The sequence below is a fragment of the Odocoileus virginianus genome, chromosome 2 (assembly GCF_023699985.2).
Source record: "Odocoileus virginianus isolate 20LAN1187 ecotype Illinois chromosome 2, Ovbor_1.2, whole genome shotgun sequence".
NCBI classification, from domain to species: Eukaryota; Metazoa; Chordata; class Mammalia; order Artiodactyla; family Cervidae; genus Odocoileus; species Odocoileus virginianus.
The window spans coordinates 101,190,512-101,214,605 of NC_069675.1; the positions used below are offsets into that span (position 1 = coordinate 101,190,512).

At 57.3% G+C, this 24,094-nt stretch overlaps 1 protein-coding gene and 1 long non-coding RNA gene across 2 annotated transcripts; one reads left to right on the forward strand and one right to left on the reverse strand.

Annotated features, from left to right (window-relative positions):
* Positions 1-88: 88 nt before the first annotated feature.
* On the forward strand, positions 89-23,046 carry LOC139031408 (uncharacterized). The gene is made up of 3 exons (XR_011483865.1): positions 89-1,460; positions 7,432-7,871; positions 21,580-23,046. It is a non-coding gene; the product is annotated as an uncharacterized lncRNA (long non-coding RNA).
* Positions 7,464-20,432, reverse strand: LOC110134183 (endoplasmic reticulum mannosyl-oligosaccharide 1,2-alpha-mannosidase-like). The gene is made up of 13 exons (XM_070456225.1): positions 20,301-20,432; positions 18,497-18,605; positions 17,709-17,824; positions 15,884-16,038; positions 15,542-15,654; positions 14,607-14,792; positions 13,774-13,922; positions 13,205-13,393; positions 10,080-10,270; positions 9,461-9,581; positions 8,813-9,010; positions 8,604-8,735; positions 7,464-7,976 (listed from the first exon to the last, which is right to left on the reverse strand). Exons 1-13 carry the CDS (start codon positions 20,397-20,399, stop codon positions 7,773-7,775), a joined length of 1,962 nt encoding a protein of 653 aa, XP_070312326.1. The 5' UTR covers positions 20,400-20,432; the 3' UTR covers positions 7,464-7,772.
* Positions 23,047-24,094: the final 1,048 nt, after the last annotated feature.

The window sequence follows — 24,094 nt, forward strand, 5'->3', positions numbered from 1 at the left end:
GCCTCCCGTCCTCCACGGCCGCTGCGAGCTCGGGCGCCATGCCACGCGCGTGTGGCTGGGAGGGGACCTCCCTGCCGCCCGGCCTCCTCCCGGCCCAGCCAGTCTCCAGAGCCAGGCTGGGGAAGGCCTGCCCTTGAGGGGGAGGAAGGGAGACTTTGGAAGACGGGCCGGCGGGAGGACAGCTCTCGGCCCTGGGGTGAGGGGTGGGGTCGGCGGCCCTGGGTAGGGAGCCCAGCGCCTGAGAGACCTCGAGGGCCTCGTGGCGGGCAGAGGGCATGGGCCGGGCCTCAGAGCCCACGCAGGAGACGCCGCGCAGGAACCCGGGACCCTCTCCCTCCCCCTCAGGCCAGCCCCTCTCTGGCGCCCGGTACCCAGAGGACAAAAGGGCCCCCACTGCCCTGGTGCCAGTCCAGGGCCTGGAGGGGCCAGGCAGGCTGAGCAGGTGGCCTGCTAGGTCTCAGGCGGGGCTGTGCTGACCGCAGTCCTGCTGGGGACGCAGCTCGTGAGCCGGCCCGGAGCGGGTGAGTGGGGGGTGGCCCCGCACGAACGGCAGAGGGGAGGAAGCCGCCCGTCCCCACTCCCAGGATGGTCCCTGGCCCACGGGACCCTGGTGTCTGCCCAGGCTCGGGTGCTGGACCCGCTGGAAAGCAGCCGGCCTGGGGCTGGGCCGGGAGGGAGCCGCGTGCCCCACCCGGCAGCCCGGCCCCCCTCACAGCCCCAGGCCCCAGGCTGCGGCTCAGTGTGGTGACAATGACTGTCCACCATGTGACTCCGCCCTGTGGGTGTGGCCGCCCTGAGGTCACCCAGGGCCACAGCACAATCACCCCAGTCCCTTTCCTGTGTCCCCATCCCTACACACCCTTGGGTCCCTCGCACCCCTGCGCCCCCACCCCTGTCCCCATGCCCCTCTGCCCCTGCGTCCCCATGCCCGTCTGCTCCCGCCCCTGCGTCCCCACGCCTCTCTGCTCCCACCCCTGCGTCCCCGCACCCCTCTGCTCCTACCCCTGTGTCCCTGCACCCCTCTGCTCCCACCCCTGCGTCCCCGCACCCCTCTGCTCCCGCCCCTGCGTCCCCGCACCCCTCTACTCCCGCCCCTGCGTCCCCACACCCCTCTGCCCCCGGCCCTGCGTCCCTGTGTCCCCCACCTCTTATCTCTGCGTGCCAAAGTGGCCCTGCTCCCGCGTCCCCTTGGGCCTGTTCCTGTGCTCCCGGCCCTGCATCTAGGGGCGCCTGTCCTGTGTTGAGAGGCCTGCCTCTTCACCGAGGAGTCCCTTCCCATGGACGGCAGCCCCTCCTCTGTCAGCTAAGAGGCTGGGCCCCGACCCACCGCAGGCCCACCGCATACCCCCTGCAGATGCTCCAGGCAGCTCCTCCATGCCTGGGTAGCAGCGGGAAGTCCCAGAGAGGAGCATCTGATTCCTCTGAGACTCCAGCCATGACTTGTGGTCTTGGGCACGCAGGTACGTCTGGGGGACCAGATCCCTCTCCCCAACTGCCCGGGGCCACTGACTCTGGGGACAAAGCTGGGGCCTGATTCCCCCTCCACAGCCCCTGGATCTGGGAGCCAGGCCCAGCCCCTTACCAGAGCCTACCCTGCCCCCTTCAGACCTCAGAGCCACCAGGAACCAGAGGTGGGCACTTGGGATGCACAGAGATTCCCAAAGTAGGCCCCAGGGCGCTCAGCTCTGACCCACACAGCACCTGCAGTTAAGGCCATGCTCATCTGTGTGTGTGAAATTATACACTTTCAACCACATTTAAACACATCAGCTGTGAGTTCATCCATACTGTTGTGCAGCCACCATCATTGACTCTCAGACTGTTTCATCTTCCCAAACAGAAACTCCTCACTTATTAAACAGCACCTCCCCCAGGCTGCTGACGGTTCAGTCACCAGTCGTGTCTGACTCTGAGACCCCCAGGGGCAGCAGCCCGCCAGGCTCCTCTGTCCATGGGGGTCTCCAGGCGAGAACACTGGTGTGGACTGCCATTCTCTTCTCCAGGGATCTTTGTGACCCAGGGGTCGAATCCGTGTCTCCTGCACTGGAGGTGGATTCTTTACCACTGAGCCCCCTCCCCCCAATCCCGGGATGACCTCTGTCGTCCTGTCTCTATGAGTCTGCTTATTCTAGAGACCTCATACAAGTAGAATCATACACAATTTATCTTTGTATCTGGCTTTCACTGAGCATCAAGTCTTCAACGCTCATCCATGTTGTAGCCTGTGTCAGGATTTCCTTCGTTTTTTCCAGATAAATATCAATTATATTCCGTTTATGGACAGACCGCATTGTCATATCCATTGATCCATCAGTGGACACCAGATTGTTTCCACCTCTCACCTGTGTTTAAATCGCGGCTGTGAATTCGGGTGTGCGATGATCTCTTCAAGACCTTGCTTTCAGTTTGGGGGCGGGTACGCCTGGAAGTGGGAGTGCAGGACCACGTGGTAATTCTGTTCACTTCCGAGGAAGCTCCACTCTGCTTTCCACAGTATTTGCATCGTTATACATCCCAACCAGCAGTGCACAAAAGTTTCAATTTCTCCACATCTTCTCCAACACTTGTTTTGTTTAGAGATAGCATTGCCGCAGTGGGAGTGGTCTCTCACTGTGATTTTGATTGGCATTTTCCTGACTAGTGACATCACCTTTTCATGCACTTTATGAGCATGTTTGAGTCTTTGGAGAAACGTCTGAAGAGGCGAGGGGCGTCTCCAGGCAGGGCTCACTGCTCTCAGCTCTGACCCAAGTGGCGCGCGCAGGTGTGTCAAAGTTGATGTGTGTGTGCATGTATTAAATTATACATATAATGTGCCCTTTTAACATAAAAAGTGCTTCCACCGTTTATTCATTGTTGTATTTTTTTGTTGTTTAATTTGGGGGTTTTTTTTTTTTTTTAGTTTTTTCGTTTGTTGTTGAGTTTCAAGAGTTTTTGTTCTTGAGTTTTAGAGGTTTTAAAAAGTATATTTTGGTTATTAAACCCTTATTGGATTTGTGGTTGGAAACTATCTTCTCCCGTCTGTCCCGTGGGGCCTGTGAACTCCTGACAGTGTCCTCCAGCGCGCAGAGGTTATTTTGATGACAGCCAAGCAAACAGATGGGGGGAAATGGAAACAGGGACAGACTTTCTTTTCTTGGACTCCAACATCACCGCTATGACAAACCTAGACAACGTATTAAACAGCAGACACATTGCTTTGCTAACAAAGGTCTGGTCAAAGCTGTGGTTTTTCCAGTTGTCAGGTATAAATGTGAGGGTAGGACCATAAAGAAGGCTGAGCACTGAAGAACGGATGCTTGTGAACTGTGGTGCTGGAGGGCTCCTGAGAGTCCCTTGGAGACAAGGAGAGCAAACCGGTTAATCCTAAAGGAGATCAGTCCTGGGTGTTCATTGGAAGGACTGATGGTGAAGCTGAAAGTCCAACACTTTGGCCACCTGCTGCAAAGAGCCAACTCACTAGAAAAGACCCTGATGCTGGGAAAGATTGAAGGCAGGAGGAGAAGGGGACGACAGAGGATGGGATGGTTGGATGGCATCACCAACTTAATGGACATGAGTTTGAGCAAGCTTCAGGAGACAGTGGAAGAAAGGGAGGGAAGCCTGGTGTGCTGCAGTCCATGGGGTTGCAGAGAGTCGGAAACGACTAAGGGACTGAACAAAAACAACGACAAAAATCACTGCTGACGGTGACTGCAGCCATGAGATTAAAAGACGCTTGCTCCTTGGAAGGAAAGCTATGACAAACTAGATAGTGTATTAAAAAGCAGAGACATCACTTTGCCAACAAAGGTCTGTCTAGTCAAAGCTATGGTTTTTCCAGTAGTCATGTCTGGACGTAACAGTTGGACCATAAAGAAGGCTCAGTGCCGAAGAATTGATGCTTTCAAACTGTGGTGTTGGAGAAGATTCTTGAAAGTCCCTTGGACAGCAAGGAGATCCAACCAGTCCATCCTAAAGGAAATCAACCCTGAATATTCATTGGAAGGCTGATGCTAAAGCTAAAGCTCCAATACTTTGGCCACCTGATGAGAAGAATTGACTCACTGGAAAAGACTCTGATGCTGGGAGAGATTGAAGGAGGTGGAGAAGGGGATGACAGAGGATGACATGGTTGGATGGCATCACCGACTTGATGGACATGAGTTTGAGCAAGCTCCAGGAGCAGGGATGGACAGGGAAGCCTGGTTGCTTCAGTCCATGAGGTCACAAAGATTGGACATGACTTAGTGATTGAACAACAGCATAGCTCTTGTTTTCCGTGATCCAGGTGTCTATCCTAGCCTTATGAAAACACCACAGTTTTGAATACTGTGCCTTTGTAGGAAGTCTTGACCTTGGGAAATGTGTGTCTTCTTTTTTCAAGATTATTTTGGCTATTCAGGGCCCCTTGTAATCCCATATGAATTTGAGTATTGACATTTCAACTTCTGCAAAAAAAAAGTTGGAATGTTGATAAGGATTGCACTGAACCTGCAGATCGCTTTGGGTAGTACTGGCATCTTAAAATTAAGCCTTCCGGGGACTTCCTCGGTGGTCCAGAGGTTAAGACTCTCCACTCTCACTTCTGGGGCCAGGTTTGATCCCTGGCTGGGGAACTAAGATCCTGTAAGCTGAGTGTTGCAGCCAAAAAAAAAAAAAAAAAAAGCTTTCTACCCACGAACAAAGGATATCTTTCCACCTATTTAGGTCTTAATTTCCACTTTTACAGTTTTCAATGTACAGTTAAATCACCCCCTTGGTTAAATTGATTTTTAGTTATTTTATTCTTTTAGATGCGATTTAAAGTGAAATTGCTTCCTTAATTTCCTTTTGAATTGTTCATTGCAGGTGCATAGAAACGTAGCTGATTTTTTGTCTGTTGATCTAATACCCTGCAACTTTCCTGAACTTATTACCTCTAGTAGCTTTCTTAGAGACTCTTGTGTATGTATCTCACAGGTATTTTCTTTGGTTGCCAGGGAGATTACACTTAACATCCTAAGTTTATAACAGTGTACTTAAGTAGACAACTTCACTCAATCACATACATACACTATGCTTCAAAACAATTCCATCCTTTCTGCTTTATGTTGTCGTTGCAAATTATATATTCACACATTTGTGCACAATAACATAAATCTGTAATTGCTGTTCATGCATTTGTCTTTCAAATCCTATAGTAAATACAAAGTGGAGTCATAACCAAAAATACAATGCTGGTTTTTATACTTGCCCACAGTCTTGCCTTTATCAGAGATCTTTATTTCTCCCTGTGGCTTGGGAGGTACTATGTAATGTCCTTTCACTTAAGTCTGAAGGGACACGTGAGTAGTTCTTGGGGGCAGGTCTGGTGGCAACAAACTCCTCACTCTTGTTTGCCTGGGAATGCCTTTGTTGTTTAGTAGCTCAGTCATGTCCGACTCTGTGACCTCATAGACTGAAGTCCACCGGGCTTCCCTGTTCCTCCTCATCTCCCAGAGCTTGCTCAAACTCATGTCGATTGAATCAGTGATGCCCTAAATTCTTCACACTTGAAGGTCAATTTTGCTGGATATAGGATTCTGGTTGACAGCTTTATTCACCCATCACTTTAAATATGCCATTGCCTTCTGGTTTCTATGGTTTTCTATTTTAAATTAATTATTTTTGGTTCTGGCGGGTCTTAGGTGTGCAGGTTTGGTTGTGCACAGATCCCCTACAGCTACTGAATCTCAGCTCCTGGACCAGGGAACAAATCCACGTCCCCTGCATTGGAAGTCAGATTCATAACCACTGGGCCACCAGGGAAGTCCATCTCTATCATTTTCTGATGAGAAATTATCTGTTAATATGAAGATGGCTTGTATATAACAGTCATTTCTCTTGTGCTATCTTCAAGGTTCTGTCAACAATTTGATTATTAAAGTGTCTTGGTGTAAGTCTCTTTGACTTGATTCTTAGAATTCACTGAACTTCTTGGATTTGTAGATTCATATCTTTCATCACATTTGGTAAGATTTTAACTATTTTTTCAACTATTCATTTTCCCCTGTTCTCTTCCCACTGAAGCTACCGTACGGCATGTGTGGGACCCACCAGGATGGGGCCCCAGAGCGCTCTGGTCCCTGCTCACTGGTCTGTGCTGCTTTCTGTGGTTCACATGAGCTCCTCTCGTCGCGCACCAACTCCAACCCCTTCTTTCCCCTGCCAGCTTCAGTCTGCTGTTGAACCCCCGAGTGAATCTTCTAGTTATTGTGCTTTTCAGTCTGAGACTTTGCTTTCTTCTCATGATTTTTCCGTATTCTCATTCTCCGTATTATTTTTGGATTTCCTTTACTTCCATGTGCATGTTTTCCGTGAGCTCTCTCAGCATTTAAATAAAATCATGTATTTTGGACGGCACGAGGTCTTCGTTGCTGTGTGAGGGCTTTCTCCAGTTGCGGGGAGCAGGGGCTGCTCTGCATTTCGGTGCACAGGCTTCCGTGGTGGCATCTTTGTTGCAAAGCATTGGCTCTAGGGCACACAGGCTTCAACAGCCGTGGCACGTGGGCTTAGCTGACGCTCAGAAGGCGGCGCCTCCCAGACCAGGAGTCGAGCGCATGTCCCCTGCAATGGAAGGTGGACTCTCAGCTGCCAAACCACCAGAGCAGTCCTCTCCTAGCACTTTTAAACAACTCTCTTAGAGGTGCTTTCTAATCATTCTGATGTCTGAAATTCTTCAGGGATGGTTTCTATCAACTAATTTTGTTCCTTTGGGTAGACCACTTTCCTGCTTTTAAATTTCTCCTTGTGATTTTGCTGCTGCTGTCATTGAAAGCAGGCTGTGATTGGTTCTCTGTGTGTGCATGTTCCTCTCGGGGAACAAGAGCTGGGAGTTGCCTCCTCTGCCTTGTGGCTGACAACTGTCCCTTCTCTTAAGGTTTGCTGAGTTTTTTGCTGACGTTTTTCATTATACCTAACAGAATTAGGATTTCCAAAGTGGGGGAAATATGACTTTCAGTGGGCAGAAAATGGAGTTGGGACCTAAAAGCCTGGAGTCTCTCAATCTACCCCCAGTGTTTCAGAGACCAGTCCATCCACATGGAGATCCTCACAGAGCACATGTGCTTCTATCCCGACTGAGTCCATCTACTGGGCTGGGCGCCGGGAACTCACAACCGAGCCCTGCCCAGCCTTGCAAAGGCATGGGCGGATCCCTGAGTCCAACGTGTAAACAGCGCAGCCAGCCAGGAGCAAGAATCCCCGTGAGGTCAGGACGCCCCGAGCCCCTGGGTCGGGCGTGTTCACAGGCTGTGGCCCCGAGGCTGGGCTGCACCAGGCCGTCCCCTCAGCCCCCGTCTCTGACCACATTGCGGGCTCTGGGCCAAAGTGGCCTGGGGTGACCAGACACCCAGGACCCCGAGGAAGCCCTTGCAGGGCAGCAGGGGAGTGTTCAGGCTTCAGGAATGTAGTCATGATTTGATTTTCTAGGAAGAAGGAAGAAACTCGCTGAGTGGACAGGATCCCCAGAATCACACCGCCCATTTATTCCAACGTGTTCCAAACGGTGATCCAACAGGAACCAGGCGAGGAGCATAGAACCAGCGGCAGAGCACCGGATGCCCAGTGGCCACCCCGAGCAGCTACGAGGCCCCGAAACATCCCGGCCCTATGGCCCGCTGGCCTCTGTCACCAGCCCGGCCCGGACCACGTGCCGCCAGCTGGGGGGACACCAAGCAGCCAAGGTCAGGGCCCGGGTCTTGCCAACAGGCATCCTTGCGGACAGCACACGTCAGCCTCCTGGGCAGCGCCTACTCGAGAGCCGTCCCGCCCTAGGAGGGGGCCCAGATGGGCAGGGGGTGAGCCTCTGTGTTGAACACGTAGGTGTCCAGGCTCAGCAGGTCGGGGTCGTCGGAGAAGAGCAGATACAGGTATTTGAGCGTCTCCCCCAGAAAGAAGCTCTCCATCTTATCCCTGGGCTGGGGGTGGCGGGGGTCCTGGACGTTGCTGATGGAAGAATAGCCGCCCGAGGGGACCTGCTCGAGAGCCGAGGCCGCAGCATCACAATGCTGGCTCAGCCCTCTGGAGGGCTGCCAGCCAGAGGTGCCGCCCCCCACCCACCCCGGCCCCTGGCCCGCCCCAGAACACACGGCCCCCAGGGCAGGGTCTGGGGCGGGGACGACACCAAAGCCAACAGGGGGAATGGCCACCCTGGAGGTCAGCCATGGTTCCCTTCAGTGATCAGATGCCAAGTGCCACCTCTAAAACCTGTGCAAGCCTCACAAAGGCCCCAAGGCCACCCGAGGGGTGTAGAGTCCACCTCAGGGGCCACAGGGCGGAGGTCAAGTCTCAGCCCTACCAGGGTGAACAGTGGGCCCTGGGCACAGCAGGGGATGGAGCTGGTTGTGGCCCCCGGCCTGGGGCACAGCGGCCCAGAGGTCACCCACCCGCTGGGTGGAAACACGCTGCCCAAGCCGCACAGAAGACCCAGGAGAGACACGTTCTGTGTGCCTCAAGCCACTGCAGGGACCCTCCCGGCACAGCTGTCCCCCAGACAGGACACACGGACGCCCCGACCCCCCGGGCCCTCACGGCAGGGCAGGGCCTCCCCGTGCAGCCCCTGGGAGGCGACACTGAGCCCCGGGAACACTCGGGGGGCTCACCCGCGTGTAGGTGTTGAAGCTATGCAGGATCTCCCAGCCCCAGTCCTGGTACTTGCGGTCGCCCGTGAGGCGGTACAGGTAGAACAGGCTCTCCACGGTCTCGGGCCGCAGCAGGTTGTGTCTGTCAGCCATCTGGGGAGGCACGTGGACTCAGGAGGTGCTTCCCAGCATTCCCCTCTGGCCCCAGCCCTGGGCCCAGCCCAGCTCACCTTGACCTGAACGTCCTTAACAAACATCGTGTGGTACAGGTTGAAGTGTGCGATCTCGGGGCTCAGCCCCGTCTCCATCTGACGGTACATCTGGTAGCAGGTGTCCATGAGTGCCTGGGCCAGCTCCATGTGCTCAGCAGGCAGGCCGTGGTGGGCACCCAGAGCCAGTGTCCCCGGCAGGAAGCACACCAGGTGGTCCTGAAACCACGGGGTCACCTCATCAGCGGGTCCAGCACCCTCAGGCCTCAGACAGGGCACGGAGCTGCAGGCCAAGCACCTGGGGCCCCACACGGGCAGGGAGAAGCTTCTGGAAGGACCACCTCAAAGGTCGATGGAGCCCTGGCTGCAGGAGGGGGTGCAACTGGGAGTGGGGGTTCCCTGAGAGCATGGAAGGAGAGACTCGTTGCAGGGCAGGGGTCCCGGAGGAGGTGGGGGCCCTGTGGTGGGGGCCCTGGCACCCCACAGACCTCAGCCCCTCCTGCTGCTATCACGGGACACCCACGTCCACCCGGGACCGCTCACACTCCACGGCCAGGATCACAAGGTTCCCCGGGTCATCCCCACTCTCAGAGCCATCAGACATCAAGCACAGAGGCTGGGTCCTCAAGCTGCCTTGAGGCCGGATCGGGGAAACATGCTCCCACTCACCATCTTGGCGCTGAAGCGGCCGTGGTTGAGCTCCCCCACGAAAGTCAGCTTCCTGGGCTCAGATTTAGCGAGCAGGTGCTTCCTGATCCCGTCCACGGCTTCCAGGTAGTCTTCCAGCAGCCTGTGCAGACCAGCGGGGCCTGTGTGCTCTGGCCAGGTGGGCACACAGCCCTCAGTTCCACAAACAGGGCGTGACCCCAAGCTGCAGTCCCCGTTCTGGGATCTATGAGGCCCGGCCCTGCCAGCCCCGTGGGGGTCAGCCTCACGGGCTTCTGGACCGCCCCCACTCCAGTGAGGCCAGTGCCTCCCAACCAGCCCCAAGGCGCCACTGGAGACCAGCCTCTGCCAGCCTGATTCACCCGGAACCAGCCTGCGGGCTCTCCAGTCAGTAACACTTCCTGGGCCACAGTCACCCCCAGGCTTGAGGCTGAGAGGACCCAGCACCCCACGGGGGTTTATCTCTGTTTTATAATTGGACAGGAGTGACCATGCAGCTCTCTGGGAAAGGGTGCACTTTCCATGTCAAAGCGCTGAGTTCAAGAATACCTGCATGCCCCGGCTGTAGACACCCTTCCCCAAGCCCAGGGGGCCACCCCGAAGGCAGAAAAACAGGCCTCACTGGCTCTCCTTCTTCCCGCCCTGGATCCACTGCTTCAGCAGGTACTCGTAGTAGCTGTCGGCCCTGGCGCCCAGGGTGAACACGCCCAGGTGGGTGAAGCTGCCGCTGTTGGTGTTGATGAACATGGGCACCAGCCCGTCCAGCTTCCCGCGCAGGGCGTGCACGCGCCTCGTCACCTCCTCTGCGGCCTCCTGGGGCAGATGACAGGGGGCGGTGAGCAGATGGGCTGGGCAGGGGGGCTGCCCTCCGACACAGCGCCAGGATGGCCGACCGCGGGACTGAACCCGTCCTCGAGACACTTCCCAGCCTCCACCTGGGACAGTGTCTGAGGCCACAGCTGTGGGCCTGTCATCTCCTCTTGAAGATTACCCTGCGCTCCCACTTCCTGCTGGGCTGGCAGGCACATCTGTTTCCCAGCCCAAGGTTGCTGCTCATGATAACTGCCCCAAAGTCCTCAGCCAACAGGAAACATCTATTCCCTTCAAGACCCATCCCACCTGGGCTCCGGTCGAGCCAGGGCGGCACGTGTGTCTGTGCCCGAGGCTCCGTGCACGCTTCCTCGCTGTCCTCCGGGCCCAACAGTCACACGCCCATCAGTGTGCACACTTCCCTGGAGTCAGCTGCTTTACTCCTCTGCGGTCTCACAACCGCCGAGACATGGCAATACGTGTGTTTGCAAGTGACCCTTATGAGCAAGTGGCTCATTCCAGCCAGAACTGCCCTCGGGTGCGGGGACCTCACGTGAACGGTGTGTGTCCCCCCATTGTTAGCAGGGTTCCCGGACCTCGGGCGGCACCTGACACTTCATCCAGTGACTGGAACAGAAGACCTGCTTCGCAGGCGGCAAAACAGAGACTGACTCCTTGAGAATGAAAATCTCTTGTCCATCTAAGGACACCATCCACGCGGGAAACATGCAAACTACAGATGAGAGAAAAATATTTGCATGCACAAATCTGATTCAGGATTACTGTCCAGAATGTATAGAGAATTCCTACAACACAACAACAAAAATCCCAACAACCTGATTCACATGAGGGCCGAGGATTTTCATAGACAGTTTGCCAAAGACGACAGACAAATAAGCATATGAGAAAATGCTTACATCACTGATCTTTAATGAAATGGAAGCAGATACCATGAGAATCAGGTATCACCTCACGCTCACCTCAGTGGCTACTACGAAAACAAAAAACAGAAAACAGGTGGTGCAAGGATGTGTAGAAATTGAAACACTTGTGCGCTGCTGGTGGAAATCCAGACCGGTACGGCTTCCTGGGACAATGGCATGGCGTTTCCTCAGAAACACTGAGCACTGGTGGCCTCATGCTCTCATAATTTCAGTTCTAGGGATTATATCTAACAGGCTGGTATTCCAGCCATGTTCAGAACTGCACCACTCACTGTGGCCACAGTGTGGAAGCAAACCAGTGTCTGCTGATGGATGGATGGAAAAGCAAAGTGTGGTCCCTCCGTATGATGGAGTATTACTCAGTCTTCAAAGGGAAGGAAACTCTGACGTCACTCTGTGGGTGAACCCTGCGGACACTGCGCTGCATCAAACGAGGAGAGACACTGTTGGCCCCACCTGTGTGACAGACCTTCCGCAGCACGCTTCGTGCGAACAGAAAACTGAATGAGACGCGTCAGTGAGTAACGTGTGCAGAACTTCTGCGCGTCAGATGAGAAAGTTACGGGGATCCATGTCACAGCTGTCTGAGCAGACGGAACACTTATGAACTGGATGCTTCAAGATGGTTTTGCGGTGGCAAGTTCTATGTTCTGTGATTTTCTTACCACGATAAGAAAAGAAAGAGGCGAAATTTTTAAAAATGAAAGTATTTTTCATGGAGACAGAAGGTAGATGTTAGTGTCCAGAGAGAGTGTCCCAGGACACTCTCCAGTGTCCTGGGAGAGTGGGGAGTTACTGTCTAGCTGAGGACAGGGGTCAGTTTGGGGAGGTGGCGGTGATGGTCGCTACGCCACGGTCTGAACGTGCTGAGGCCACACGGCTGTTCACAGAGCGCAGTCGTTGTGCCCTATTCCGTGCTGTGTGTGCGTTTTAAGAAAGCGATGACAGGTAGAGCACCTTCAGATTTGGTATTCACTTTACATTCAATTTAATATTAAATACTGATATGGATAAAAAATAGAAGAAAAAAGACTCAAGGGTAGATCCTGTGGGTCTGAATCCCCCATCTCCCACTACCTCTGATCTTGCACAAGTAACCAGCACCCTTCCTGCCTCAGTTTCTCCAGTTTCAGCTCGGAAGGGCTATGGTGATTGCAGCAGGAACTACATTAGCTGAAGCCTCTCACTGTGCCAAGCTGCTCTACAAGGCAGAGTGGGGTGGGTAATGAAAGTCAAGAGGACTAGTGTGGGTCCCACCCACTCAGGTGCTGTCTGTCCTCTGGGCTCAGATGGCAGGGTCCCCGGAACACTTGAGAGAGGCATTTGGACACCAAGGAAGCCCGTAATGAATAGGAGCTCACGGCCTTGCAGACTGCTGTGACCACAGCAGTCCCTGACACACCTGAGGCCTTTTTCTGGTCCGGGTCTTCAAATTAGGACTTTTTCCCTGGGAGGAAGACTCAGGGGTCAGCATTGCCCCACTCCCCCATACCAAGAGCGATGCCACACACCACCCCAGCTGCCCACCCAAGACACTTGTGTGCAGGGCCCAGTCAGGGCACCACAATGGGACAAGCACGTCACCTACACTGATCTGACTACAAAGCCCAGAGCTCCAACACACCCCGTGGCACTCAGCCACAACAGAGCACGAGGGCCTCGCCACTGCAGGAGGGCCAGGACAACGGCAGGTGGACTCCAGGCCACGCCGAGCGCGGCAGGACAAGCCGGCAGCTGTCGGGGCCCTGAGGACACGGGACTGCACGGGGGCGGGCCAGGCAGAGGACTCGGCCTCCGGTCAGGACGTCTCCTGTCTGCACCTCTGGTATCACCAGAAAACATGATTCTCCAGGAGAACGTGGGACAAGAACCAAAACCGACATGACTCTCATGGCCCAGGACCCATGACCACACAGACCTGCACGTGCCTCCAAGAGCCAGAGATGGCCCCGCAGAAAACCCGCACCAGCCGGAAGCAGAAACCCCTCCATACCTTAAATTTCTTATCCCCCGTGAGACGAGAGAGCTCTCGGAACTCCAGCTGAATGCTCGTCACCTCAGCCACCGTGCTATCAGAGGTCCATCCGGGTGGGTGAGCAACTCCGGTGCCGATGTTTACAAAGGAGTACGGAATCTTAGAGGGTGTTCGGAAGGCAGGCATTAACCGATTTCCAAAATCCTCCTGATACACAACACAGCGATGAGTCAACGATTCCTGCTGCTCAGCGGCCTTGTTCCATGACACGACAGTAAACCCAACACCCATTTTCATGTAATTCAGCGGACAGACCCAAGTATGCTGGCTTCACCTGACCTTAACCCTGCCAGCTACAAAACCCGAGGTGGACTCAATCAGTTCAGAATGACCTCACGGGCAGGCAGCAGGCTGACACAACACTACTTCAACCACCCATGTGCTCGGAAGCAGACTCAAGAGCGGGAGGAGGCAGAACTGGAAATAAACGTCTGCCGCAGCCCAATCCCGGAGAAAATCACTGACTGCTGAGCACTTGAGACCCCAGCCCCCCTGGAGGCGAGCAGCCCTGAGGCCGGGACACTCACAGCCTTCGTCAGGAAGAGGACGTCCCCAGACAGGTGGAATGCACTCAGCAGCCCCCCCAGGATCCGGATTGTGCTCTCAAACAGGTTGACGTCCACATTTTTCCGAAACCGTAACTTCCTGGACACCCACTTCCTGGCTTCTTGAAATTCTACCACGTGGAACAGCAGAGGCACAAGAACAAATTAACAGCCCAGCATTTCCCTGGCCGCTCCCTCCGGGGCTACGCACGTCCCCTGCAGGGTTTCGGCATCACCTCCTCATGCAAGAGGGGGAGCCCAGGAGTCCTCCAACCGCACAGGAAACACGGGCCCAGAGGGCAGCTGGGGGAAGGCCGTGCAGCGTGAGCACAAGCACTCGATGTCAAAGCCACACGACCGAGGAGCCCAAGACAGTGAGTGGTGGAGGCTGCAGTGTGATTGGAAGACGGACAGGGCCGTGAGCGCGCCAGCTCAGAAACATCTGGGGCAGGTCACCTGGCTCACCCTGTCTGCACCGACAAGGACTGAGAGGGAGGCTCAGGGCGCTGCCGGCCGCTGCGGCGGCGCACGTGTCACCTCCCACCACAGGGCCCCCTGACCGCAACAGAAACACGGGCTGCAAACATCCCTGCACTCCGCCCTCCGCCACACTCGGCGCCCTGCAGGAGGCGCAAGGCACACGGACGTGTGAGGACGGAGAACTGCCCGCAGCCAGCACAGCCACGCTGGCAGCCGGGACAAGGGGAAGCACAGCTCAGCAGGACGCGGCGTGTGGTCACCTCCCAGACCAGGCTCACTCGGGCCCGAGGGTCACGCCTGGCGAGTTCGAGCCCACCGCAGGGACGAGCAGGTACCTTTCTTTAGCCCCAGAATCCACATGGTGTCCAGGGCGTCGATCAGCGTGAGGCCAAGGCCGAACCACTCGCTGAAGGACCTGGTCAGGGGCTTCAGCTCGTCGTGGCCCCAGGCGAACTTGCGGTATCCAGCCCACGCGTGGAGGAAGGCATCCACCACGGCCTTCTGGCGCTCATTCTGGGAGGCTGGCAGGAGGAACGCAGGGCATGGGCACCCAGACAGAGCTGCCCTGTGGCCCCACAGTGAGTGAGGCTGCTGCGGGGGCACCTTAGGCCGCAGTGAAGGCCCAAGCGGAAACTGCACCCAGCGCAGGCTCGTCAGCCTCCGCCAGGTCCCGGCAGGGACCACCCTCCAGGAAACAGCGAAGGAGCGGAAGCAGAGGAACCAGTAAGCCTGAGTGTGCAGTCTGGTTTGTGGACATCAAACGTGCCAGGCGCTGGTGACCCAGACAAGAAGGTCTCGTCTGGTGGTGCCTGTGTTCTGCCCAATCACCTGAGGGTGCTACCGAGGTGGAGAAAACAGGGAGCTGACACCCCAAGGCTGATCAGACCCCTCCCGGGGCTCAGAGCACATTCGAGGTGGTTCTTGCCGCATGTGAGGGAACCACGTGTACACACAGGGCTACTTCGCCTGGGGGGATCCCCGAAGGATAGACGTGCACAGCACCACCCAGGCCTCCATCACCGGGACACGGGTGGAGAGACCGGCCTCCTGCGCGTGTTAATTCTGCAGCTGTAGCACTGGACCCGGGGAGACAGCCGCAGAGGGGCTGGTGTCACCAAGGCTCTGAAGAGTCCCTGAGTCCCAGGACCCCTGGTACCCGTGCTCCGGGATGATGGGAGCTGCACGGCCAGCCCAACTCTCCAGCGTGCCCAACACTGCGCCCCTCAGAACAAACACCAGCTGAGGCCTGGAAGGCGCAGGCAGCCCTTACCTTGACTGGCCTGAGTCGTCAGGGCCTGCTGCTGAAAAGGCCAGCGGGGGACCTCTGCCTTCTTGGGAGGGAGTCTGGCACCCTGCTCCGCCTTGGTCCCTGCTCCCCTCCAGCTGGAGGAAGAGAATCAGACTCAGAGCAAAGGAGGATTGCTCTCCCTCCCACTCTACCCGAGGAGCCTCAAGTGAGCAGGCACTGACCCTGCCGCCCAGGGGCACAGTCGGCAACAAAGGAAAGTTATCCGCAGGCGTCAGGCTGGTTCTCTTTGTTTTTCAGGGGAAAAGCCACCAAAAGACGCCTCTGGGTTTCCCACGTTCAGACCATCTCTGAAGCTCCCAGTACCTGAGGCCGTCTCTCTGTGCCTCCGATCCCCAGCCAGCCTCTCCCACCACCTCTGCCCTCCTCTGGGCCTGGGCCTGCCTCCTCTCCTGGGCGTCTCCATCGGGCGCTCTCATCTGCAGGTTGGGGGGTCCTCGTCGGAAATGCCTTTGGGGCTTCTGGACAGAGACAAGGGTCACTTGTGCAGTGATTCCATCCTGCTTCTAGGACGCTCCCCCTCCCCAGTCAGACCTGGAACCACACAGGGAGCGCTGTGGACTGGCCGAGCAGCTGCAGTTTCCTAGAGGAAATGATTTCCATTTTTCCTACGATGCGCAGCTTCAGGAGGGGCCCCTTTCTCAGCAGCTCCTGGCTCTGACTACCTGACGGAGGCTCTGCCAACGGGCGAGCGTAGCCCTGGAGGGTTGGTTAAGCCCCTGGCCAGAGCGTGTCTGGGAGTCAGACCCTAAGGGTAGCAGGGCAGGGGTGAGCCACCCCATCCCCGTCGATGGAGCCACAGAGGACCCTGCCCAGGCCTGCGCCCGGGACTCCCACCTCAGCCTCGGAAAGCTGCGGCAGAGGCAGCCGGTCAGTGGCAAAGCGCTGTGGGAGGGCGCACTCGTCCTGGCTCCAGCCGCCCAACAGGGGCTGTGACAGCGACTCCTCCAGCTCACGAGGACAGACTCGTGAATGGAAAAGCCTCTGGCTGCAGCACCCATGGACACCTTGGAGGAGGATCCGAGAAGACACCCCCCTTCCAAGATTGAAACCCCACCGAGCCGGGCCCCCGGGTCACGAGAGCAGGTGCGGCCAAAACACAGCCCCACGGATGAAGCAGGTCTCGGGGACGAGTGCCGGCATCGGACCCAGAGAGGAGGTGCCGGCGGCCTCAGGATGCGCAGGGGCCCCAAGACTCGCTCCACAGGAGACGTGGATGTTCACGCCTTCATTTCCAGGCCCCTCCTGGACACCAGAGTCCAGGTCACGGAGGCTGAGGTGTGGAAACCTGTCTCTCGGTGGGGAGACAGCCACGTTCTGTGTCACAGACCGTGAAGTCAATACACAAGAGAGTGGCCACAGAAGTGACAGAAGGAATGCGCTTGGCTCTAAAGGGAGAACTGCTCTCTCACACACAGGCCTTCCAGAGAGACGGGGTGAGAGCAGCCTCCCGTCCCCCCCAGGCACGCTGTGGGGCGTGAGGCCGGCCTCAGTCCCAGAGCCTATCCCTGGGGGCGCCTGGGCCCACTTGGACACCCCAGCCCGCGGGAGTGTGTCCCCGCACGGAGCATCCCGGGCTCTCAAAGGCCGGCTCCCTTGGTGGCGGTGGGGGGGGACTCGCCCCGGCTCTCGCTGACCCCATCACCCTCTAGGCTCCACGTGCTCCCCCGCCCACGCCTCCCACCCTGGACGGCTCCGGGCCCCCAGGACGAGGCCTCACCCCGCCCCACGCTTTGTGGACAGCAGGCAGCACGCACCTGCCAACTCCCAGTCCTCCTTGCTGACCCCACTGTGATGCTGAGGCCCCAGCACCTCCATCTGGGCAGGTCCAGAGTGGAGCCCCCACCTGACCACCCCCGGCCAGTAGCTCCCAGAGAAAAGGCTCGGTCTGTCTCACCTCCCAAGGACCCGGAGCGCCACACGGGCAGAGGACGGAGGACAGAACGGCCCTCCTCCTCTCCCCACGTCTCCTCCGTCCCACCAGCCCAGAGCAAGGAGGTTCAGGTTAAAACCTCAGACACAGGGCAGGAAGCAGAACTCTTCCCAGTCCCTCTCAAACAGTCCACGCTGTGCTGAAGCACTTCTGGCCTGGACCCCAGTTACGACTCCACGCTGAGTTTACTCCAAGTACCTGAGGTGACAGCCCCGCCACGGTCTCTGGGTTCTCAGCTGCTTTCCGAGGAGCTGGCAAGACGGGAGGATTTGCTGGTCTCACCTGCCATGCTGCCGCCGACCTGCTGTCCACAGCTAAACAGGAGAGTCTATTTTATCTCAGATACGCCTCAAGGCCCAGAGGAGAGCCAAAGGGTGCCGGAAACAGCACCTACACAGCCAGCACTCCTGGAAAAGGACAGGCTGGGACCTCCGAAAAGGGCAGGTCAAGGAATTCCAGAGTGGTCACATGGAAGCAAACCCTGCCCATAGCTCCTGGCAGCTTCTGTCTTTATCCCCACCCACAGCCCAAACACTTGGCTTTTATTTTTTCCACTTCAAGGAGGGCCCACGATGGCACACAGGCCATTAACCGTAGCAAGTCGCGGGGGCTCTGCAGCTTTCCTCCTCCGAGAAGCCAGGAGTGAGCTGCCCCTCCTCCCGGCACCTGCGCTTGCCTCCCAGCACAGCAGTGCACGCCAGGAAGTGCCTGCAGCGCAGTGCGTGCAGACTCCGCGTGTACCCTCAGACCTGGATCTCGGTGCGAGACGGCCGGGACCACACGCCGCTTCTCATAGCAGACGTCTGGGAAACAGTCACACACGGCAGATTAACAGCCACCTTATGGCGGGGGACTGGGAACATTCTAGGCATCTCCTCATCTCGCTTCCTGCCAATGCGTTGAAGTGTACACCTCCCGCCGCTGCCAGATCGCTGTGCCACCCCTTAGTCAGCCCTCAGGACCCCCGAGGATCACGCAGCTGGTACCTGTCCACTCATCGTCCACGTGGACATAGAACCGGAGGCCAAAGAGCATCAGGACCACCAGAAGGAAGAGGCCCACCGTCCGCTGTAACCTCGACAGCTGCTTCCATTTCTGAGGGACAGACAATGGCTATTTTACTAAAAGGGGCACAACGAGCAATCTCTCCTTCCATGTCAGACTCCAGGAGGACGAGGAGCAATTCCCGAGGCCCAGCGTGGGGCTCTGATGCTTCTGAACCGGGGACGTTTCCCCCAAGCAGGGGCTGCAGGCTGGAGCGGCACTGCAGCCGACACCCCGCACCTGTGCACTTGGAATGAAGCCCATGGGGAGACCTTTCTGGCCCTGGCACGGGGTTGGAGAAGGCCTGGCCGCTGCGTGTGCTGGCAGTAGCCCCCTCCCACCTTCCCTCGGCCCTGAGCCCACTAGCTGGGCGCAGGCCCCCACCTCTCCATAGGTACAAGTTCCTTGCTTGGCATTAAAGGCCTCCTGTGAAAAACAACTTTTTAAAGGCCCAACTGGGCAATCCTTGGCAGTCCAGTAGTTCAGACTCCAAGCTTCCACTGCGTGGGGCCCAGTTTGATCTCTGGTTGGGGAACTAAGCTCCTGGGTGCTGCCTGACTCAGTAAAAAAAAAAAAAAAAAACACCTCAGGAAAGGCAGGTCCACAACAAACTAAAGAGGATAAAGGGACTATGGTAGTGGCTCCTGGATACTCCTGACCCATCAGGCCGTGTAATAGGAAGACATTGACCCCAGCAGGCATATTTTATTGAAGTGAGATCAGGTTCACAACTTAGGTTCTGGATCAGTGATGTGAAGGACTTAAAAACCACAAGGTCTGTCTGGTGTGAGACATGAGTTTTGTTTTTCTTTCACTTTCATGAGGCCATGAAAGTCAGAAGTCACAGAATTAAGGTGAGGGAGGTCACATTAGTTTCGTGTGTGTGTGTTTTTCCTTTTGGTTTCCTGATGTAGCTGGACAAAAACCTCCTGATTCCTGGCAGAAGTAAAAGAAAAGCACCTCTGGGGACCTATGCCTGAGTCAGAGCAAGAAGTTGTTATAAAGTTTTAAACGATGATGGGACAAAGTTTATCCAAAGGAAATGGGTTTCTGAATGTCTTAGCTCAAGAGGCCAGCTTGAGGAGGGAGTGACAGACAACACTGAAACCTGAGAAAGCAGACAGACTCTCCAATATTAGCAAGTAGATGTCCGGCCAGAAAAGAATGCTCCCTGACCAAACCACCAGTCTCATCAGATAAATGAAATCCCACCGAGGACTCCTTCCTAGGAACACACACACACACTCAATGCTGCGGGTGTCGGTGAAGCGCCAGAGTCAGTTCTGTGTGACCTTCAAGAGTCAAGGGTGGGCGATTCCTTCGAGAGACAGAGGCGCAAGGGGTCTCAGACGGGCCGCTGCTACCGTCTGGGGGCCTCAGACGGGCCGCTGCTACCGTCTGGGGGTCCCCATCCAAGCCCCTTGCGCCAGAGACCTCTAGAGACACTGGTCAATACAGCGGGCCCTAGCGCAGGCCCCGCGGGGACTAGCGGGGCCGGGGGCCACACGTTAGGGGTCGGCGCCCAGGTCGGGCTCTGGCAGGGTCTTGCGCGCGGAGGGCGGGCCGAGCCTCTGACTGGGCCTCCGCCGCGCCACCGCGACCCCCGCACCCGGCGTCTGCTGGCGCGGCTTCCGGGGCCGTGTTCGAGGCCGGGTCGCAGCTGTCCCACCCGCGGAGGCTGTCTCACGCCGCGCTCCGTGCCCTCCCGGCCCCTCAGGCTTGAGCCCGGCGCCGGCGGACGCTCACCCGCCACGGCCAGCAGGGGCCCCGGGCTCCGCTGCCGTCCGGTCTCCAGCCGGGGCTCAGCGCCAAGGCGCCCCCGGGCGGTGCGGGCCGCGGGGGCATGCCGGCGACGCGGCGCTGGCGCCTCGGGGTCGGGCGGCGTTGGTTGCCAGGTACGGCGCGAGCGCAGAAGCCCGCCCGACCGTTACCCGGCTCTGCCCCGCGGACGAGGATCCAGCTCTGGTCAAGCCGGTCCCCGCCCGGCTCTCCCGCGAAGGCCTGTGGGGACCGAGCCTTCCCGGGCGGCTCCGCCACGTGCGCGGGGCGCCCTGAGTCTCGGGGTGGACTTGACCCGGGTGTCTTCCCGGAGCCTTGGGGTGGGGCTGGGCTCAGTGAGGTCAGAGGGCTGCAAAGTCAGGTGGGCCCTCGGGGTTTTCATCGAGTGTGTGCGCGCGCGCGTCAGGGCGCACGACACTCAGTCGTATCCAACTCTGCGACCCCATGACTGTAGCCCACCAGGCTGTGGGCTCCTCTGTCCCTGGAATTTTGCAGGCAAGAATACTGGAGTGGATTCTATGCCCTTCTCCAGGGGATCTTCCTGATTCAGGGATCCAACCCGGGCCTCCTGCACTGCAGGCAGATTTTCTGCCCTCACCAGGAAAGCCATTGGACCTATACGTCTGAAAGTCGCTCAGTCGTGCCCGACTCTTTGAGACCCAGAGTCGGTATAGTACATGGGATTCTACAGGCCAGGATACTGGAGTCGGTAGCGTTCCCTTTTCCAGGGGATCTTCCCGACCCGGGAGTCGAATCCGGGTCTCCCGCGTTGCAGGCGGATTCTTTTTGCGATCTGAGCCACAAGCGAAGTCCACTGGACTTATTAAAATTAGTAAAGGGAGCCCTCAGTGAGTGAAAATCAGTCAAGGGTGGCCTCAGGGAGGCGCACTCAGGAGGCCAGGAGCGGGAGCTCGCTCGCTCTGCGGCGCAGCCTCAATTGCAGACCCCACAGAAAGGGGCTAACCTAGCCCCAGGCTGAGGGAGATTCCCCCCACCCCGCCCGGGAATCATTCAGCCAATGAGAGACAGCGCAGCAAATAAAAAGCCGCCACACTTCCGGCTCCCGGTTTCCTCCAAGGGACCCTTTGTTTAGAACAGGCCCCTTTCTCATCTACGAAAGGGTTTCTTTTGTTCTCAGCACTTGCTGGAAGGCCACCTTAGTTTGTTTGTCTTGGATTCCGGTTCTTAACTGTTCCAGAATAAACCCAAGTTGCTGGTAATGTAACTGGCTGATTTCTTGTTCCAGGTCAACAGCCAGTTACCAAGTACAATGGAAGAAGCATAACAGGAAAGAACCATCCATCACAGGCCCCCACCGGACAAGCGCATTGCTTCTTCTAGAGGAAGTCACCTACCTCAACAACTCAGCCGGCGAGAAACTATCCTCACCCTGAACGCACAGTCTTTCCCAGGAAGAGTTCATTAAAAAAAAAAAAAAACTCTCAACTTCCTCACTTTTCTCTATAAAGTAACCATTCCTCTCCTTTGTTTGTTGGACTTACCTAGGTCTTTTGCTATAGCCTGCGTGACCCAAATTGCAGTTCCTGTGATGTTCCAAAGTCCACTTCTGCTGCTAAAATAACTGTGCTTATTCTTGAGGTCAACACACTCCATAGTCTTCAGGCTGCGGCAGAGAGCGCTGCATCTTGCTGTGAGCTGTTTCCCTCGGCAAGCCAGGCACAGGAGGCCCGGCCTGCCCCGGACCGCTCCATCGGGACCTGCCCAGCGCTCTCTGCAGCCCCTCCCTAGGGCTTTCCAGGTCCCACTGCCCACTCCCCCCATGGGGGAGCCCACCGCTTCCTGCCATCCCAGCTGCGACCTTCCTGGGCTCAGGAGGTCTCCCCAGCACAAGGCCCCTACTGCTCAGCACCTAGGCCTGTCTGCCCCTGACCCAGAGACCTCGCTTCTTCCTCCCCTTCCTCTCTAGGGGTCATCTCGGGGTCTCTGCAGGTCTTCCACACACAGCTCTGCTGGTAGTTCCAGCCATGCCCTCAGGACTCCTCCCTGCACAACCAGTTACCAGGGAAACGGTGGCATCTGGAGGAGGGTTTTGTCATGGTTTCTCACAGCCCACCACCCCCGCCCCAGGAAAGCTGGTTCAAGGGACAGCTTCTGGACCAGCCCTGAAGGTGACTGATCCACTAGATCTTCCCAGGCTCCCCTGCAACCCTAGGAAAGAGCTGGATGCAGCACAGGGAGATTCCTGAGCAGCCCAGATTGGATTCAGCTCAGCCTGTGGGCTCTCGTTTCCGCAGGGCCAGCAGGCTGCAGCCCCTGGACGGACGCAGACCTGGGACACCCAGCGCTGCTCCCACCACATTCGCTGGTCAGACAGCACACCCGCCAGGCCCGGGCTGGATCACAGCACCTTGTGTTTACTGGAAAGCCCGGCATTCTGGGAAAACAGCTTGTCCATCTTTCAAAACTCAGTTGCTTCAGTTAGCAGCTGTCTGGGTGAGAGACAATGGGGGCACGTGGCTCCTAAGGAAGCAGGACAGAGGCGCTTGTAGCCATGGGACGCCGCGGCCCACAGGGAGCCTCAGCCGGGAGAGAGGACTCCGCACGACCAGGGTCTCCTGGTCACGGCGTTCGCGCATCGCAGCGGGACAGACACTGCAGGAGACGGCGAGGTGTACCAGGGACCTCTCTGCGCTGAGCGAGACCTCACGTGAAGGTGTAATTATTTGCAAATAAAAAGGTTTTGTGAAAGCAAGCTGTTTTAATAGTTTACCCAACGAGCTCGATGTGGTAGAGGTTGCCCCGTCGTGGCAGTGAGGAGCCAGGCGGGACCCTCAACCTCCTCCTTGGTGACCCTCTGCCCCAGGCCCTCTGCTCGCCTGTGGAGCAGCTGGGGGAAGGCAAGTAAGGCACAAGTTAGGACTGATGGCAGAGCCTGGATGGGTGGAGGCGCAGTCATCCTCCGGGCCCTGGGCCTGGCCCTGGCCCCGCCGTCACACCGGGGGTGGGAGGCGTGGACGAGCCACCCGTCCACTCCAGGCCCCTGGAAGGGCCACTGCCACTGAAGCTCCCGGGACAGCACCCTTCCTGGGGGAGACGGCCGCACGTGGGCTGGAGGAGCGGGGAGGGGCGGGGCGGGCCTGGCCGAGCTGCGGCCGCACTTAGGACGCTCTTCACAGGAGGGAGGGGGCAGGTGCCCCGTGCTGCTCTCCAGGCGGGAAGCAGGCAGGGCCCGAGACCAGAGCCAGCCGGCTTCTCCCCGCCTTGAGCAGGCTGGGGGTGTGCAGTGAGGGGCTGTGGGGGGAAGGAGTGTGAGCACTGAGTTGTCAGAAGCTATCAGCAGCCTTTTGCCTTCAACCTTTCCCAGCATCAGGGTCTTTTCCAATGAGTCAGCTCTTCACATCAGGAGGTAAAAGGACTGGAGCTTCAGCTTTAGCATCAGGCAAAAGGAGAAGAGGAGGGCAGAGGATGAGATGGCTGGATGGCATCACCAACTCAATGAACATGATCTTGAGCAAACTCCGGGAGACAGTGGAGGACAGGGAAGCCTGGCGTGCTGCAGTCCATGGGGTCTCAAAGAGACGTGACTTAGCTTAGCCACAGAACAACTATCGGCCAGCTGGGCAGGGGATGGTGCCCTCTCCTGGTTAGGCTCCAGATTTATCAACCAGCACAGAAGACTCATTGGAAAAGACCCCGATGCTGGGAAAGATTGAGGGCAGAAGGGGTGACAGGATGAGATGGTTGGATGGCATCACCCACTCAATGGACGTGAACTTCAACAAACTCCGGAGATAGCGATG

Bases quoted from the DNA above. Each gene is read 5' to 3' on its own strand.
- LOC110134183 (XM_070456225.1), bottom strand. From the start codon at position 20,399: ATGCCCCCGCGGCCCGCACCGCCCGGGGGCGCCTTGGCGCTGAGCCCC. The intron at 15,655-15,883 runs GTACTGGGAGCT...CTCTTCCTCCAG, and splicing joins GCACAGAGAGACGGCCTCAG to CTGGAGGGGAGCAGGGACCA. The intron at 13,394-13,773 runs GTGAGTGTCCCG...GTTGTGTATCAG, and splicing joins TCCTCTTCCTGACGAAGGCT to GAGGATTTTGGAAATCGGTT.